Genomic DNA, 19,603 nt, shown 5'->3' with positions numbered 1-19,603 from the left:
CTGGAGGACGTGGTGTTATTTGTTTGGCTAAAACAATTGAAAATTTCAATTTTTCTGTGGGCCTGAAAATCATAGGCATTGAATATTGATTTTGGCCTTGTCTCTTATGCAAAAAAATTTCTTCAAATTCTGGGAATTGTTTGATATTATGTACTGTAGGTGGTGAGATATTCACAATCTTCACAATTTTACATTGAAAAAGATTATTCTCAAAATATTCCACAATTTTCAGATTCAGCTTTTTGCAGAAAGGCAAACGACTGCCCATCTGTTCTGAGGTGCTCTTTTTATACTCAGTCATGTTACTGAGATATTGCAAGTTACCAAAATCAGTTGCAAACATTTTGCAACATTTGTCTTAAAATTGTAAATTTTCTCAGTTTAAACATTTGATTTTTTTCTGTGTTCTATTGTAAATAAAATATGGGTTTGTAGGATTTGAAAATCATTGTTTTCTGTTTTTATTCACATTTTACAGGGTTGGGTTTTTTGTTGTTTTTTTTTTTTCAAATTGAGTTTGTTCTTTATTTTTATATATACAACTTCTGTATTAGCGTTGATGTTTATTTATCAGTCAGTCAATCAAAAACACGGGCAAATAAAATGATAAATTTTTTGCCCCAATCCAAATACCTGCTTAGCACATTACTAAACATTTCCTGTTCAAAATGAAACTTCCCCTTTCACAAACATAAACATTTTTGGACTCCGTTTACATGGCTAGACCTCTATTTTCGGGTGGTGTATGGGGAAAGATTCAAATGCTGCCCTCTGCTGTGCGAACGTTAAATGGGTCGTAATGCTCACTTCAAAACCGTGCGTGCCGAATAAAATACATGCAAAAATACTTTGCAATTAAATAAATATATAGATGTTTAAATAATTAAATTGATTAATTAAATCAATACATACATTTACCGTGCTATAAAGAAATAACCGCTTGCTATTCCCTGTTATTGCATCTCATCCGGAACCTTAGCGATAGGTTTTACCGGCGGCTTCTTTTCCGTGTTGCACAAAACAATAAATGCAGACCCGCACACCTTCAAAACGATGTGGAGCTCAGTAGGGTTGAGTGTGATTAACGTTGTGTGGTCTTCTCTGGCTTTGTGCTTCCTCGTTGCTTTTTGTGCCCACAAAGTGTCGCGACTGTTGCCGGGAAGATTTGACACGTGTCCCGCTTACGTTTTATTTCAGGACCTTATTTGTTACGGAAAAACTAAACAGAGCTTAAAGCGAGACGACTGGTTGCGGGTTTTTGACGTCCCAAAAAGGTGACGGTGAATGACAGAACTTTACTGTAATGTATTTAATATCCTACTATATCTAACCGAACATTTAGGTGGTTTTGAGTCATTATTTACTTTTTAAATATTTAAACGTGGGATGCTTTTCCCCTTCCAGGTGGTTCTGGCACTTCTATGCAGTCTCTGTTGGCTGGAATGGTCTTCTTCTGGTCTTGTACCTCAGCTTTATATTTCAGCATCAGTCATACCCTTTGTGGTTGAGCGACTTTTTAGACATTTTGACTGGTGCACCCAGCAGTGACAGTCAAGGTAAGCTAAAGAAAAAAATGGTTGTTTTTCTGTTTAATTCATTTTTGTGTCTGATGTTAGTGTTGTCTGTAGTCCCACAGCTTTCCACCGTCCTGGTGCAGCTGCTGCTGTGGGTCCACTCCCTCAGGAGGCTGCTGGAGTGCCTGTTTGTCAGCGTTTTCTCTGATGGGGCGGTGCACTTGGTACAATATATGTTCGGCCTGGTGTATTACATCATGTTAGGGTTGACGATCCTCTGCTGTGATCGTATGGAAAAAGGTTTGAGTTGGTGCTTTCTGTGTGCTTCTATGTGCATAATTCCCTGGTTCATCTGCTTTGTGGTACTGATGCTTCCACCATTTATTTTAGAGAGAAGCTCCCTCCTCTCTCAGCTGGACTGGCTGCTTGTTGCTGGGTTTTTACTCTTCATTTGGGCCTCGTGGCTGCAGCATCAGTCTATGGTCCTGCTGGCCAGACTTCGCACTGGAAAGTCAGGTAAACCTAGGAAACTCTCGGTCCCTCTGTTTTGTTTTTTTGTTTCTTTCTTTGTTTTTTCTTTGCTGCCTCCAGCATTATTGCTATCACTGATAATTTGCATATTAATGATCAAGGAACTAACAGCTTGAAGTTAACTTCCTCTGCTGTCTGTTTTCTGTTTATGTGTTAACCATAAAGCACATGGGTCATCAAACCTCCAAATTGCCTTTAGCTCAACCAGCTTATATTTTCCTAAAGAACGTATGGTCCAAAGTTAGGAGACATGTAATGATTTTTGTTAGATTTTAGATTTATGTATCAAATACTTTTCAAAACATATATTTTTGAAAATGGCCAATTGACCCACTTTCAGCATTTTTTATTTGATTTTTTTATTTTTGCTCTTTGAAAACCGAGGCCATGTTTAAGCATGAATATTTCAAAAAACATTAGCTAAAGGAGGCTAAAAAGCTGCAGAGAGCTGAGTGGAACTGCAGAGCTGGGAGATAATTCTCTGTGGGTTTGGCGCCATGAGTGAGACATTTCACAACAGACAGTAATTTGATCAATTGTTAATTAGCACAGCTTTAACCTGATACACACTGGAAATGGTAAACCAGTCTAAACGGTGAAAGTTACTGATGTCACTTTTTCTTGTTTTTTGTCGTGTCATGCAGGAACAGTGGAAACGCTGACTCACAGAGTGCCAAAGGGAGGTTGGTTTGAGCTGGTTTCTTGTCCCCATTACTTTGCTGAGCTGCTGATCTACATCTCGTTGAGCTTTGTTTTCAGAGGCCTCTCTTTCACCTGGTGGCTTGTGGTACTGTATGTGCTCTTCAACCAAGCACTGGCAGGACAGCTTTGTCATGACCTTTACATTAGCAAATACAAGTCATACCCAAGGCATAGAAGAGCATTTATACCCTTTGTGCTATGAATACTCAGACACTGTATTGGTCTTTTTGTGGTAGTAAATGGGAACTGTAAAGAAAACTGCCAGAGATGTTGGAAGAGCAGAAACCTTACGAGCAAAAGCCATCTTTTTCTAAACGTTCTTTCAAACCGCCAAATTTAACTAATCGGCTTGACAGCTAAGAGGCCAACACTGTGTTTGAGTTCTGGCAGAAGACTCTAGAGGTGAGAACTTTCTCCGACTGATGTGAAGACACTGTGAGGAACATTGCTGGAATTCATTTGTTCATTACATTAAGAACTTGTTTTTCTTACGATGAAGTAGTTAAATCTTTTGCTTCCTTTTACAGTATGCCAACCTCTCGAGTTATAACTGGTAATGTAATCTCTAAATGTTTATGTGAAAAAGAAACCTGCAAAACACTGTGGTGTTGAATATTTTTCTTTTATAGCAAAACAGAATGTATTGTATTAATACGACAAGGAGTTTTACTTTAAAACGAAAAGTAACATGACATGGACATGTTGTAATGAATAAAGAAACTTTATTCAACAAAAAGTATTATTGTTGTTTAAAGAGGCACAAACATGGGGACGTTACTTTCGGGAGGGAAATCAAGTCATAAACCAATCAGGGGTGTGGTGGTTCAATCCCCAGGTACACTAGTTTGCATGATGTGTCCATTATCCTTTAGATACTGGACCACAAATTGCCCCTGATTCATTCACAAGAACTCCACTTACTACGTTCACACTGCAGGTCTTAATGCTCAATTCCGATTTTTTGATCAAATCCGATTTTTTTTTTTTTTTTTTTGTCTGCTTGTTCACACTAAAAATAAAATGTGACAGCAAACGCGCTCTAGTATGAACGTTCAAAGCGGCCCGCATGCGCAAAAGAAGACGTCACACAACGCGCTCTGTTTAGACCCAGACCAAACAGTATTGTTTGACTGATGGCCCTTAATATAAAGACTTGTTTCGGACTTTATGTTTCCCAATTGTGCTTTAAGTTATAAAGTTACTGTGTTATTTTCAAAGGATAGTTGGAAATTTCTGTCAGAATCTGCAGATTATACAGTACAAATAAAATGTTCACGTTTCTCCAACGTTGTCTTCCCAACAGGTTCACTAACATCTACACTGGATGGCCCGAAAGCGTTCGCGATGTCTTATCAGGCGCTGATATATTGTGTCAGTGACGTAAAAGACGGATTTAATGCGACATGACCATTCAAACAGCAGTCGCTTTCTAAAACATCAGATATGTATCGGATTCAGTACCACATACGAAAGTGAGTCAGATCGGATTAGAAAATATCGGATTTGTGGCTTTCACACTGTCATACCATGATCGAATATGGGTCGCATAGGGTCAAAAAAGTCGGATTTGGTGCGCTTTCGCCTGCAGTGTAAACGTTGATTCCACTAGATGGCGATGTTTATAATCGTCAATCTTTGCTCAGAAAACTAATCGTTCACACATATGGTAAATATACCATAAAAAAGGTACATATACCATATTAAACAGTTTTTTGACTTGTAGAAAAGAACTACTTTTCTTTATAACAATTTTATTTTCTTTGAAAGGTCTGCAGAAAACTCTGGAGTAATTTCCAGCTACGTTGCTAAGTGTTTATTGTCACGTTCAGAGGTGGGAAGTAAGAAAATACAAATGCTAAGTTACTTTACTTAAGTAGAATTTTCAGGGTTTTGTACTTCCCTTGAGTAGTTGTCTTTCTGACAACATTTTACTTTTATTCCCTACATTTTTAAACAAATATCCCTATTTTTTACTACTTACACGGCGGAGAGTTATTATTTTGACCTTCAAACATTCATACTCGTGTATTAATCACCAGGTAAAAAGAGAAGAAAAGCAAAACCTTACGCCAAAGTCAGGGGATGAAGTTGCATTACTTATTGCTTGCACTACTAAAGAGTAGCGAGGAGCATGAAGGGAGTAATATTGTGGCAGGTAATTTCAAATGCAGCATGTCAGCTTAACAAACATCAGCAAACTCACAAACTGTTTGTGTGCTGCTGTATTTCACGGGGAGGGAAAAGTAAGAGAGCAAACTTCACTCAGAGATGGAGAAACATAAGAACAGGAGAGGACAAAGAAAGGTCATATGTAAAGGCAAGGACTGCTTATGAACTGGAAATGTAAGTTCTTATGTTTCTACATGAGATATTGGGCACTGTACATTTGACATTGTGTTTTTTCATATTGTGAAACCTGCTAGAAAAGAAGCTGAGGTAGAATAACTTATCTAATGGTTGTATGAAAATAAGCTGCAGGTTAATGTTGTATAAACAGGCTAGTTTGCTGTGCTGTGATGGATCCTCCCAGTTCTCCCACCTGCCAAATTCCATTTTAACCTCTTCCTATTTTCCTGTTTTGAGGCAAAGTCGCTCTCTACAATGTAGGCAACAGAACATAGATATATTTTTTATGTTCCTTCTTTTTCTCTGCTCTTGTTTTACTTAACTGATTAAAGCTGAGTAACTTTATTAGAATAACAATTTGGACTGAAATAAAGTTTGTATTTGTATGTACTAATATTATTTTATTATCACAATAATAAAACAAGGTTAAGTTGTATTTACTTTAACTTGAGTAAAGACTTTTAATAAGTACTTCTACTTAAGTAGAGAATATCGGTGCTTTTGCCACCTCTGGTCATGTTCTTTATTTCCTTTTTATCCCTATAAAAGGCTGATGGAGTACTGTCCTCATTCCACTGGGCAGGCGGGCATGCTGGACACCAAAGTTTGTGAATGTTAAGGCAAAATAGGACTTTCAAATTGATAACATAGCATCATCTACTAAAAACTCAGATGAGTTCGAATCTCAGTGACCTCAAAGTCAAGGTCAGAGGTCAAGTTTTCTAAAAGTCTCTGTAATGCCACAACTCAATAAGGAAGTCATCTAGGATTTTAAAACTGAGGAGGCTGAGGGGCAGCAGTGAAGGCTGCCAGTATTTTTTTCTTTTCCCTTTAGTTTTATTTAATGTTTATTCTGCTTATCCCAAATTTATTATTTGGCAAGCAAATTTTCTGCTCAAAGTAAATATTATTACTAATAATAATATATTTTTAAAGTAAATGGGCTGATATTTAGAGGGGCAAACACTCATTATTGTCAGGATTAGAATAGTAATTTTACATAAAAATATATAAAGAGAAAATTTGTAACTAATAAACAGAAGGTCCTTTTTCAAGTTTTTTTTTTCAATGCAAAACTATTGAAAGAAAACAATAAAACTATATTTAAATAGCATTATGATCGACAATGAGATTGTCCATTCACTGAGCACTTCGCTGTGTGCGTCAGCTTACAAACTACGTCATTTATTTGAACGTCCAGTCATCTGTCTGCGTTGCTCCTCTTTGCGGCAGCACGGTTCTACTTACCCCATGAGTTGAGTTGGCCCGGTCGGTCTGATCGTGACGTGTGTTACCTCAAATTGTATAGGTTACTAAATATGAAGTTATACGGATTTGTTGCAGATAACATGCAGTGATACGAGGGAGAGAAATTAGCGCGCAAATCGAGTCGTGTCGGTGTTTCGGAAGAAGTAATAATGCCTCGCGCGGCTGGCAGAAGAGATGGTGGGGCTAGCAGAAATGTGATGTGTGTCTTGTTTCCGCTCACCGCCGTGTTTTTGTTTTTGTCGGTCGGTGTTACTGCTATTCAAGAGGAGCAAAAAGCTGTTCCGGAACAGCCCCCACAAGAGGTGAAAGGTTTTGCTTCATTGTCACTAATTAAGTGTTTTATCGTCATGTGTAGGAAGCAGTCTTTGACGCGCTTCTTCCTCGCGCCCCGGGCTAGCCGATCTCGTGCTAACTGATACGTCTCGCAGAGTTCCGGGTGTAACGTTAGCAGAAGTGGACAAAGTTACACTTGAATTTTTTTAATCGTGAAGAAATTGCTTTAAAGTTAAGGTGACAGTCATTTGGGTGTCACGACGAGAAGGTCGTCATGTCCCCGCCAGTTTTGTTTACCTATTTAAACATTGTGGCCGAAGTGTTACAGCAAAAATGTATGGAGAGGATAAAAGAATTCACAAAGCAGGAACTCCAGCAACACTTGAGGGAAGATGAACAAGTTTAATAATAGACCAACGCTTTTCGGCTTGTTACAGCCAACAAGGGCAAACTTGAATACCTCATACTGATTTGTATTACAAACTGTGTGTAACTCAGCTGACAGTCACTGTGTGCATTTCCTTTGCAGAAAGTCTCCAGTGCCCAGCCACCGGGCCCAGTGGTTTCTGAAGATGTCTCCACCAAAGGGAACCTGGGCTTCATTCATGCCTTTGCTGCCTCTTTATCTGTCATCATTGTCTCCGAGTTGGGAGACAAGACCTTTTTCATCGCTGCTATCATGGCCATGCGCTACAACCGCCTCACCGTGCTGGCCGGGGCTATGCTGGCCTTAGGATTCATGACTTGTCTTTCTGGTTAGTAAAACTTTGGATTTGGCCTTGACTGTTTTTTTGGCATTACCCTTCGATCAGATCCTGAGAAATAACAAATACGTGTTGTTGTTGTTTTTTCTTTCCCACATCATAGTACTGTTTGGCTACGCCACTACCATCATCCCAAGAATCTACACATACTATGTATCCACTGCTCTGTTTGCCATCTTTGGTATTCGCATGCTTAGAGAGGGGCTAAAAATGAGTCCAGATGAAGGTCAGGAGGAGCTGGAGGAGGTGCAGGCGGAGATCAAGAAGAAGGACGAAGAGGCAAGTTAACTTGATACTAAACTATCTAGAAAAACACCATTTTTTAATATCCAGTAGTACAACTCCAGTCCACATACATAATTTACATATTCAGCAATAGAAACCCTTCCTGAGTGGCTCCAGTTACTAACTGCTGACACCATTTTGCTTAATAATTAGTGATTCGCAAATGGCTCATATTACTTAATCACCCAGAAGACCTAGTTACATTTTGCTGTTGCTGATGTGAGTTTTTGTTGTGTGGAAATTCTGATCTTATCGTCAGGCTATATGAGCATATGGGCAGTTTAAAGATGCCTGAGGCTGTCTTATTGAATGGCACCATTATGAACTGTAATCGAAGTGCTGTACTGTAGACTAAATCTAAAAAACAAAAAAACAGATGGCTGATTGAACCTCTTAGCAATAGTGACAGTTTGTCATACAAAATCAAGCTTAATTATATTCCCGTGCAGATCCGCACAGGATGCATTCTAAGGTGTACTTGTAGAGGACATAAATCTACATCCTCTTGATCAAAACGAATCCGTTATAAGGAATATAGTTGGACCATCCACAGAGGACCTCATGACAAAATTTTGATCAAAGTATAGCACCCTTGTAAGTGAACCCTGCCTCTTGCAGGTACTGAGCTGTGAAAGTACTCTATTGGGTTGTCTTTCAAACCTCTTGCCTTGTTGTCTGTGCAGCTCCAGCGGACTAAGCTCGCTAATGGGACTGCAGATGTGGAGGCTGGAACAGGGACTGCTGTTCCTCAGGGAAAGTGGCACAGCTTCATCTCACCCATCTTCATCCAATCCCTCACTCTCACTTTCCTCGCAGAGTGGGGGGACCGATCGCAGCTAACTACAATTATTCTAGCTGCCCGGGAGGTTTGTGACTTTCACTGTTAGACAGCTGCTGTTTAATGCTTTGTAATATATTTTACAATAAATAGAGGCCATACATTTTCACTTTGATTGGCTGTTTGTTTCTTTTAGTCGCTGCTGTATTAATACACTGGTAATATTTAAGAAAAGAGTAAAAAAATAAATAAATTGGCATATAAACTGTTTTTGTTTTTTATTCTTAGGATCCATTTGGAGTCGCAGTGGGCGGCACCATTGGACATTGTCTGTGCACAGGTCTGGCTGTGATAGGAGGGAGAATGATTGCCCAGAAGATATCGGTTAGAACAGGTAAGATGGCCTAAATTGTGTAATTTTTTTTTTTAAAAAAAAAAAAAAAAAAAAAAAAGACAGGAGAAGTGGGTTCCTATTCTCCTGGGAGAATTCCTCTGCAGGCAGCTCTGTTTACACACAATAATTATCAAAATATTTGTAGACAATCCTGTTAAGGTTTGATGGATTAGGTGGATCAGATTTAAAAACAAACCGAGAGAGAAAACGGCGATCTACTGTTAAACTAATTATTATTTTGCCCAAAAATGGTACACACACAATTTACAGCCCGTGTTGATTGAAATGCATTTTTATTTTTAAAAACTCAAGTAGGTATTTGTAGAGTGCAGTCTAAAAATAAAAAGTAAAGTATAAACTTTCAAAGTAGAGCTGTAATGACTCATTGAATAATTCAAATAACCAGACGATTTAAAGAAAATCTTCGACACAAATTTTCTCCTTTGTTTTACACACGGCTGTGTGGCGCTCAGTCATCTCCATGTAAACATGAGCGTTTCACCACTAACACTTTCATTAGAAACGTATCTATGAGCAGGCATGTGAATAAAATATGTCAGTGTTAGGCCCATGTTTTTCAACAAGAGTATAATAACACAACAGCAGCAGTGATGATGTTTAACATGGAGTCTGTCTACACACACGGTGAAGAGCAAAGAGGGGGAGCTGTTACTGAGATGGTGACCTCAGTTAGAGTGAAAGAAAACGTTTTTCTAGTGTCCAAAACAGAAGCGCTGTTCTTGTGGTCACCATTAAAACCTTACTGGGAAAAAGCTAATGGGAGTCTTCATCAAACCATCCAATCAACGAACTCCAACCTTTTTGTTTTATACAGTGAAAATCTATAGTAAAGCTACAGAAGTTGCATTAAAATATCCAAATGAGCTGTTAACTTGGCCTGATACCATGTTTAAAATTAGGCAGCCGGCTGAAGCCTGATGAAAGCCGTCCCATTTTGTTTCATAATGATACCTGAAACAAGCAAGAGGGTGTTTAGACCATATTTCAAGGCTTTCACAAATTTGTCTTTAAGATTTAAAGTGAAATTAAATATGAATAAAACTGTTAATATTTAAAAAAAAAAAAAAAAGGTTTGCTGACCTGTGGCTGTTAAGTTGGACACTTACTTATTATTAACATGTCATTATTAACATCTGCACCATCATAACGTCTTGTTTTCAGCACGAAAATTTTGCATAATAGCACAGGACAAACTTCAGCCAACGCTTACAGATACAACCCCATTCATTCACTAACACACTCAAACAGGCAGACACACACAGATGCAGACAAACACATACACATGAAACCTACCTCATCCAGAAGATAAAATATTACTAATTAAAGGGTTTAGGTATTTTTTGACAGATGCAGTTATATAAAATGGAAACCCACAAGCAGTATATTTTGAAAGAACTGTGGTGGGGGGTTTCCCCCTCTTTTGAATATTTATTATTGCTCATTAATAAGTTCTTATCTGATTGCTCAGTTAATCGATGGACTAATCAATAGAATACTCAATTACTAAATGAATCCTTATTTGCAGACCTATTTCAAAGTCACTTTTAGTTTGGATTCTGCACCATTGACACTCCTATTTCTAAGACTTCAGTCTGCTGCGTCCACCTAATATGATTCATTTAAAATTTTCTTAACATTGTCGGTGAAGATATTGGACCATTTGTCCTCCCCTAACTTCCTTCGCAGGAATGCTGAGACTCCTGGGAGTCCTTCCAAGTGATGCAATGCTGTAATCATTTGGTTTTACCATCATGAAAATTACTGGTGAATTCACATTTGCTACAAAAACCTCAAGATGACCCGTGATGGGGCTTCACAGAAAGATTCAGTAGTTTGTTCATATAGCTATATCAGATTTAAAAGATCAAAAAAATGAAACCAGTTTAGTGTGAAATAAATCTGTGCCTTGTTTAATCTGAAAATCTTTGCTTAACTGACATTTGTTTTCTTGTTTTGTTTCTGTAGTTACAATCATTGGAGGAATTGTTTTTCTGGCATTTGCCTTGTCTGCCCTGTTCATCACACCAGAAACTGGACCTTAAATTGGAGAAAAGACTTTCAGGTTCACTCTGTAAATACTTGTAACATTTGATCAAGTTGCTGTAGATGCATTTTAGTTTTGACCCTCTAAGTCTAAAGGACTCAACAAAGAGTTGGAGTCCTGTCTTCCTTTCCTTGAACGTCTCTGTTCCTTTGTGATCTGTGAATCAGTTGGATTTCTCAGAGGTTAATTAACAACCTGTAGGTGGCATCCAAACCTCATGGGAAATGTTTGTTGACTACTTACAAGGTGTGTTTCATCTTCATCTCGTCTAGTGAAGGAAAGACTGAATCACAGAGGCCTGATTAACAGGTGCAAGCTTAAAAGGAGGGAGGACGTTGTCACACTCTTTAAAACTTGTATTCTTTTCACACGGTGTGTGAGAGAAAACGAGATTGTTGCCGATTGCTGCCCTATAACGTTCTACAGGTGGCTCAGAAACTGAAGCCAACTTTCCTCATAGTAACATCTGAGCAAAGGAACTTAGTCCATTTAAAAAATCTTTTCCGTTTTTAATGTCTATTTTAAATGTTAAGAATGAGCCTTTGCTGTCAGGTGACTTTTGGCAGAATATGAGCCGCCAGTTTCCTCCCAAGTACAGCAGTTTAGGCTGTACTGTTACTGTCATTTCCACCATCTGTTATTAGCTTCTTCTGTTTTTTTAAACACACACCTTACAGAGGTGCATGTGAGAGTGCATTCAGATTCTCTGTCAGATTGGACCAGTGTGCAAATGGCACAGCTAACATCACACACTCCAGATAGTTCCCATGCGGTTACCACACAGATTATTTCCAACGGTGTGAACATGTCTCGAGTACTATTTACTGCTGCTACACATCAGATGTGGGACAGCTGTAGAGCATATCCCCGTCTGGTGTTCTGCAGATTGTCACAGAGCTTGTTTACTTCAGAGGAAAAATACCAAAACCAGAACCAGCTGCACATTTATAGATCTGACTTACACTGAGATTTTGTAAACACTAGATTTTTTTCCCCTAGTTTCACATAAGAGCAGTCCTTTACAGAGACCTGAACCACTAGAATACCTCTACTTACCTGTATTTGAATGTCAGCATCCTTGGTTTATCTACAGTTCACGTGAACCTCTTCAGAAATGATAATCGTATTTACTCATAATAGTATCAGACGGTAACAGTGAACAAGACGTGGGATTAGGTTGAAGAAAGGGCCAGGAGTCACCCTGACAGGTTCAGTCTTCCTCTGCGATTAAAGCCATTTCCAGCATGAACCTCAGAGTTACTGTGACAGATTGTAAAGAGGACTACATCAGGTACAAAAATTATTTATCCTACACAAGACTTGCAGTAGAAGCCACTTCTCTTAGCTGTGTTGGATCTGCGGTGACAGCTCGACCGAACTTAATTTAGACCTAAATTTCACCCTTCATTTTTAAACGGTACGTATTTATTTAGCTTCCTTTTCTTTTTCCTTTCTAGGCATATGTATTGACAAAGGGTGGATGATATTACTGTACAAGCAGTGGAAATATTTTTTTAAGTGAACAGGCTAAAGCTGTGTTGTCAATATTTGACAGGCTGTGAACTACTTCTGTTTGTCATACAGGTTCTTTGAAATGCCTATAAATCTTTAAAAAAAAAAAAAATTAATAAAAAAGTTTCATGTGTTGTCTGATTTCTAAGCCAACATTTAGTGCCGTGTTTGAGTTGAGTGGTGAGGAGGAATACAGAGAGTCAATTATAGGAACAGCACCAAAGATGATTCACACAGATTTATTTTTGAATCCAAGGGGAGCAAACGATTGACATATTTGCCTCATAAGGGTTATGTTGAGGTCCATGAATAATTTGGCTCAAGAAATTAATGCAAGTCACCTTAAAGGATACCTATTACACTTTTCATCATGTTACTGTCATCTATGTACTGATACAGTGACTAAAGCTCATTTTAGAGTATTTTTTTCCACTTTGCTCTGTATATGGAAGTTTATTTCAGACACTGCATGGGTGGGAAAATGACATCCATAAGTCAAACTTTGGGGTTTGGTTTTGTTGATTCATTTAATATGCCATCAACCTGGCAGGGACTACAAATGAAAATTAATCCATCTGGCTATTTACAAGATTCATTTTAGTGCTCATGTTAATTAATATGCATTGTCCCTTTGAAATAAACATACATATACCAACTTAATGATTTATGGATGGTAAAAAAATATTTTTTTTTCAGTGGTTGAAACAAGTTTTCATGCCTTTATGTCATCAGTGAGAATAAGTATTAATCATTCTTAACACGTCACATCTCACGCTGTTCAAACTTTGTTTGCTAAGGGCAGAAAAGCAGAGGGATGAGTTCTACAATGAGTGGTTTCAGACATTGGATGTACTGAGGGGTTGCACCAACATCCAGTATGAAATGTAAACAGATTATTTTGAACTTTGAGTCATGCAAAGCTACGGTAATGTTGTTAAAGAATTTACCAAAAAACAATGAAGCTGGAAATCAGCACAATAGGTCCTCTTTAAGTGTCTTTGTAACACTGGAGTGCAATAAAATGCTAATGTGTACAATTTCTAAATGTTGGATATAATCAGTGATTAAAGTTGAGCTGAGGTGTTTAACCTAATAACAAACAGCAGGTGTCAGTAGTGGATGCTTAGTGCAACATTTCCCAGTTGTGCTTCATAGAAGAACAAACTGGAAGCCTTAGCATTCACTACAAACTCTTAAAGCTTTTTAGAAAGAAAACTGGAATAGGTTCTATTATGTAGTTATAAAGTTGTAATAGATGCATTTATTGATCATTAAGAGATTAACTGCTCTGAATTGAGTTGATTGTTTTAGAGTTAGATATTAGTTTTGCCAATTTGTAACTCAAATATTCTGCTTGAAGTAAATAATCCATGCATATATGTGTTTTTCAGCTTCACATAACAATGATTAAATATATTAATTCATATCTGCACCACGTGATCAGACTTGCCTATAATGTAGTGAGAGAGGTTTATTAACAACTCAAAAAGACATGACTTAAAGCTCTTTACAAAGGGTGTATTTTTAATCTCCAATGTAACCAAAGATTTCAATTCGTTACCAAAGTTAAATCAGAAGTTGGATCTTCTGGTCAAACCTGAACTACCGACGTCATTACAGGAGTTCAAAAGTCCTGCTCCCGTCATCAATCAGGGTGTGACCACATTGTGTGGGATGTAGTCATGAAATATTTAATGTTGTTTTTTGCTATTGAGCGCACTGCAGCAGTTAATTACTTGAGCCAAACCACAAAAAAAAAAAGCCACAAAAATATGAACTGAAAGCAGAGAGAGAGAGAGAACACCGAGTTTCTAGTGTGTACATCAGAACTACACAACACTGAACATAATTCACTGTGTTCTTTGATTTAGGGTTTGCGTCCTGAGGTTTCCCTGGACAACATTTCCCCAACTTGTTTTTGAGACTTGCCAGTGACCCACAGATAACTTTAAAAGCCCAAGTTGCCCTTATACATATATATAAATTGGTCATTGTGGGTTTTTAAAAAAAAAAAAAAATCACTATTGCTTAATTGGCAGGGAAAGACTCAGTATAAACACTGAATAAAGACTGAAAAGAAATATACATAAAAGTATGTATATATAGATATAGATATATATACGCACACTTTTAATTCGATTTTGATTCCAAGTCTTAACCAGCACTTTCTGGGGTCTTTGTGTGTATGTCACAGTTAGTTTAAATCCTTCAAATGTTTATTAAACCTCTATTATTGTCTTTTTTGCACATTAAAAGTTAGATTATTTGATTTCTTATATATATGATAGTTCCATAAAGTTTATACCAGACATAGAAAAATAATTAAGTTCTCTTATTTACTGTATTTCCTATCTTACAATGTGCAAAGCCTCCCACAGGCATACGCCTCCTCATGAAAAAAGAAGTCCCCAAGTTAATGACACTGAATACATTCTTGTAGGCATGTGCTGCTTGCATGCAGCACAGGACGAGGTTCACTCTACAGAAATTCGTAACAGGAGATAGCGGTTGTCTTACTCAAACACTGATCTGTTGTAGTATGATCACTGATTTTAAAGGAGGAGGGAGAGAAATGCTATGTGGAAAATTAGGACTACGAGGTCCAATTATAATCTGATTTATGCAGCACAGAATCATCACAGTGGAGCAAGCAGGTATTGGAGATTCAATGAAAATGTAATTTGTGGGTTTTAAAAACAAGGAGGCAGTTTATACAAGCGTTTGTTTGGTTTTTTGCACTGACAGGAGGCTGGTGAGATAGCAAGCGAGAATGTCTAATAGTTTAATGTCCCGGATTTGGATTTTATTATTTATTTAGAGTTGTCCTGAAGAAACAGACTGAATAATTAACTCAGAATGGTTCTGTCATCATTTGTGGGATCTGGGATCATAAAGGTGCATTCTGTACGTTTGCTTTCACTCTATTCTGTACTTACTAAATCAGATACAGATAAATCTTGTAAAATTATTGTTCCGTTATCATTTTACGTTTTTTAAAAAAAAGGTGATTTGTGAGATAAGGAAGATACTTTGAAGCATTGTTTCTCCAAGTCAAGACAAATATACAAATCTATATTCTTCATCTGGTCCCATACAGTAGCTGCCTTATCTGCAGTATGAAGGTTAATGAAAATGGTAGTTACATGTGGCCAATGATAAACGATAAGTCACGGAAATAATTCAAAGAAAAAAGGCCAAATGTATTTGAAGTTTTGAATAATGAACTTTCAGACATTAACAGCCTAGTTAGACTGAAGAATCGTAAGTGCCCAGAGTTATTATCGTGGTAGAAACTGTAGCTGTTGCATGTGACAGTTGATTTTCCTCCCAGCCTAATCCAACCTGAGCAGCGTCAACCTTTAAGAAAAGCTGCTGCTTGTGCCAAATCATGATAGGCTCCTCTATCCTCAAGCAATAAACGGCAAGAGAGTAGAGGCGCTTTTTATTGACACTCGATGCTTGCTTGGGTTTTCTATGCTGTACTGCACAAGCTGGGAACAGTGGAATAAAATGTTCACTTTCCAGTGCTTTGAAGCACTCTATACAACTGACTCCATCTTCTGAAAATGGCTGGATTCAAGGTGGCCTAGAACAAAACTGACTTTCTAAATAAACTTATGCTATCGGGTAGAGTTTCCCCTTTGTGAACGCAACACTCTAATACTGGGGAGATGATATAAGAGTGCAGGGTTTTACAAGATATCTTGGAGCAGATGTCAAAGACTGACTTTGTGGCCATGTGTTGAGCTCAGCCCATCATTTCACACAGATGAAGAGGAGGTTGGACTGTCAGCTTCATACCATCTGGCAGTGCATTAGATCAGATGGTGAGGAGGCTGCAAAGCAAGCCTACTAAGCCAGAACACGTAGGGCTGAGTCTGCTGGGGATCCTGGTGATGGTCTCCGTCTACAGTAACACTGATCCCCTCAATGCCATCTTTAGCTTGGTGATACAAATTATGGTGAGTGTACTAAAAGTCTGGCTTACCCCAACTTTCCATTGTGACTGTAGAACTCCAAGGTTCTTTTTAGCTTTTGGCAAATATTTAATGGGTAATTAAAACGTCTTCCCGGTACTGCTGGATTTGGCCTAATATTATATAAGTGTGTCCTGAAAAATCTTCTTTTTTTTTTTTTAAATTTAAGGCAGCTTTAATCAGTGTTATTACAATGACAGTTGCTCACATGACTGCTTATATTTAAGTGCTTACAGTTCTGAACCTAAAGACCATTACTGGCTTTGCATTGTCCTCACTCTGAATGTTTTACGATGCATAACTGCAGTTTAGAAAAATAAATATTACCTGCAAAGCATCAATCAGCAGACGATGTTAGCATCCAGCTGCTGAATACCATCAAGTGTTAAGGAGCTGAAAAGCAACGGTTTGGTGGTACCAGTGCATGATCTAGAGCTGGGTTCACATGTTTTTCCACAGTTTAAAAAAAAAAAAAAGCCACCATAAAATGGGACCCAAAGTGACATAAGTGTCTACACCAAGACACTGTCAGATACAGCCTCAATTTTCCTCCCACAGAAACAACACCTACTTCTACTGGGAACACTTAATGATATTTGATTCTCAAATCTGCCAAAATGTGTGCTGGTTCTCAAAAGGCACAATGGTAGAACTGGCTCAGCACCTCGTCTGCGGAAGAGAGGTTGCAAATGAAATCCCAAATGTAACTCGTACGTTTGTTTTCTGAATGTAAAAAGCCATAATATATCCATGTCACTGCCATCAAGGGACCAAATAAAGTTACTGCAGTTCTCACAAGACAATCTCAGACCACTCAGCACAGCTACAGAAAGCAGAGCAACTGGCTTCTCCCGATAATCCACAGATCTCAGAGAAGGGTATAATGGAATAGGATGGGATCTTTGTATCGGGTTGACAGGATGACTGGTGTCTCCCAGTAAGTCCTAGAGAGGGTGGATGCTTTTTGTTCTGCGTGCCCAGCTAAAACAGTTAGATGGCTTAAAACTAGATCACGTCTCTTACTAACATATTTAACAGGTCAGTATTTTATATTTACATACATCTAAAAGTATAAATGTTTACAGGTGAAATAAAGCATCCTTGGGTGCCAACACAGGCGATATGGATGGCTGTGAAATGGAGGGATCTCAAGTTCTAAAAATTAAGAAATGATGATATGAAGGATAATGTTAGCAGATCTTACTGTTGCATACGTTTAGCTTAATGTTGCCTCCATTCTATTCACAAATCTCACACATTGATTTCAAGTCTTAAGTGCTTGAGCACATCTTTAAAAAAACTAAAGTATTTTTCTATCATTCTGTCGATAATTTTGTGAACTTGTGTGAAAATAGGGGTCGAGGATTAAACAAACTGTGACACAACAAACAGCATCGGCACTGTCTGATGCAGACACACAAACAAACATCCCCTAGGAGAAAGGAAGTCTGTGAAAATATCAGCCACTAAGCATTTTCAGGTCTTTTTTTCTGAGTATTAGAAAAAAAGCATATTCAAAGCTGCAAATAACAGACTATGCATTTCATTTCATGCATCATATAAAATATTAGTTATTCTTCAGTATATTTACAGTATATATTACACATGATATTCTGTACAGTCAAAGTTCAATCTACACCACATTCTTAAAAATATTTTCTGACCCATAATTAGTTTTACAAGAAAAACATACAAAACAAACAATTGGTTGTTTTGTAGGACATCCTCGAAGCGAAGATCTCCACCGCACTGACGGGAGAACTGTGAAATAATCCTGTGAGGGTGACTAGAGCACACATGCGCGCCTGCACACACACACACCCAAACACAGACACACACGACACAAGGGGAGGCGTAAGGGGGAGTCTTTTGCAGGCCTTGTATGGCCCTGTTTTCTTGGAGGGAAGGCTTCATTCCACAGCCAAACCTGCTGCCACAGCAAGCCCCATCCCGGGTTCTCTGGTGTACTCTGGGCTCAGGAGTGAAGTGCAAACAGCACAAGATTCGCGTGAGAGAAGCAGAGCAACACAGTGTCCACTTCTCATCCTCTGAGGTTTCAGTGGTGCACTTTCAGCAGAACTGCACTTTACACTCCCATCAACCACACCTGAGTTTGGCTAACTGCACTTCTGATAGGCTTTGGCTAGTTACTGCGGCTGTGTCGCTGAGCGGTCAGACAAACTATCTGCTCTGTGAGGAGCCAGCTGCTGTTGCTGCTTTTGTTGTAACTGCTTCTGCTGTGTTTGATGCTGTTGCTGCTGCTGTTGGGCTGCTGCAGTGAAGGTACCCTGCTGCTGCAAAGGGAACGCTGCCTGCAGGATCAGCTGGGTGGACTGGTTTCCGTGAAGGAGTCGAGGAGCCTTAAGTGAAAAAGTTACATTAGCTTAGTCGGCACAGCCTAACGAGCCAAGATGTAACTTAAAGCTGCAGTAACTAGGACTCTGCTGATTCACTGTAAAGCAAGAAAGACAGGCAAATCAGTGTCTGTGTATTGGCTGAACAATACACAGACACTGAGATATGAGTGCGCATGCTGCGTTCTTCATGCTCTATTCAGGGTGGTCCCTTGGCTAAACCAGAGGATTTCTAACTATTTAAAAGTATCTGAAGCAGACCATTATTTAGAGATTACAGATTATTGAAATTTAATAGACTACAACAAGCAAAAGATCTGGACTGCTATGTCTCACCATACTTAGCCTTATGATTGTAGTGCAACCAAAAAAAAAAATTGTTAGACAGGCTTTTGGAGGCCATCAGTCAAAGCAGATCAGTTCCTCCTCGTATACTAATTATCACAATTAAATTAAATTAAATTAAACTTTAATTTCTAAATCTAATTTGTCATCCACCCTCCTCTTGTTGTGGTTAGAGTCCGATTGAACAGTGAGTAGTGATATGGAAATGAAACATCGTTGTTGTCAACAGGAATTCATCTAAACTAAGCTGGATCTTTCAACATTGTATTTTAATCAAAATCACATTTTGAAAATGTCCTCGTCTGTCAACAGATCTGAAAAAAATATTCACATTCAACTCCATCTCCTGTGTCAAGTTCTTTGAGCATACAAAGAATTTTCAATTTATATAAAATAAAATTCATTAGGACATTTTGAATCACCTAAACAGCAAGCTGCCTGTATGTGAGCCAACTTCATACAGTAAAACTTCACCTGATAAGTGGTTACTGTGT

The 19,603-nt window shown here is 38.3% G+C and overlaps 3 protein-coding genes and 1 long non-coding RNA gene across 9 annotated transcripts in view; 3 read left to right on the top strand and 1 right to left on the bottom strand.

Annotated features, from left to right (window-relative positions):
• Positions 1-1,000: 1,000 nt before the first annotated feature.
• On the top strand, positions 1,001-3,937 carry srd5a3 (steroid 5 alpha-reductase 3). The gene is made up of 5 exons (XM_085150813.1): positions 1,001-1,274; positions 1,405-1,556; positions 1,629-1,814; positions 1,905-2,030; positions 2,690-3,937. The coding sequence occupies exons 1-5, from the start codon at positions 1,054-1,056 to the stop codon at positions 2,947-2,949; spliced, it is 945 nt and encodes a 314-aa protein (XP_085006939.1). The 5' UTR covers positions 1,001-1,053; the 3' UTR covers positions 2,950-3,937.
• A 2,377-nt stretch (positions 3,938-6,314) lies between these two features.
• Positions 6,315-19,206, top strand: tmem165 (transmembrane protein 165). The gene is made up of 6 exons (XM_085150815.1): positions 6,315-6,664; positions 7,165-7,390; positions 7,503-7,678; positions 8,368-8,550; positions 8,751-8,856; positions 10,843-19,206. The coding sequence occupies exons 1-6, from the start codon at positions 6,512-6,514 to the stop codon at positions 10,917-10,919; spliced, it is 921 nt and encodes a 306-aa protein (XP_085006941.1). The 5' UTR covers positions 6,315-6,511; the 3' UTR covers positions 10,920-19,206.
• LOC146490991 (uncharacterized) lies at positions 8,863-10,755 on the top strand. The gene is made up of 2 exons (XR_014872303.1): positions 8,863-9,131; positions 9,719-10,755. It is a non-coding gene; the product is annotated as an uncharacterized LOC146490991 (long non-coding RNA).
• clocka (clock circadian regulator a) overlaps positions 11,890-19,603 on the bottom strand; it is a 34,635-nt gene continuing 26,921 nt past the window's right edge. For all 6 annotated transcript variants that reach the window (XM_085150812.1, XM_085150811.1, XM_085150809.1 and 3 more), the window contains one exon: positions 11,890-18,770. In XM_085150812.1, the coding sequence (XP_085006938.1) occupies positions 18,558-18,770 (213 nt within the window). In that variant the 3' untranslated portion in view covers positions 11,890-18,557. The remainder of the gene's footprint in view (positions 18,771-19,603) is intronic.

The sequence above is a fragment of the Neolamprologus multifasciatus genome, chromosome 23 (assembly GCF_963576455.1).
Source record: "Neolamprologus multifasciatus chromosome 23, fNeoMul1.2, whole genome shotgun sequence".
Classification (NCBI taxonomy): Eukaryota; Metazoa; Chordata; class Actinopteri; order Cichliformes; family Cichlidae; genus Neolamprologus; species Neolamprologus multifasciatus.
The sequence above is the reverse complement of the archived record's forward strand: the minus strand, read 5'-3'. Positions and strand labels throughout refer to the sequence as shown.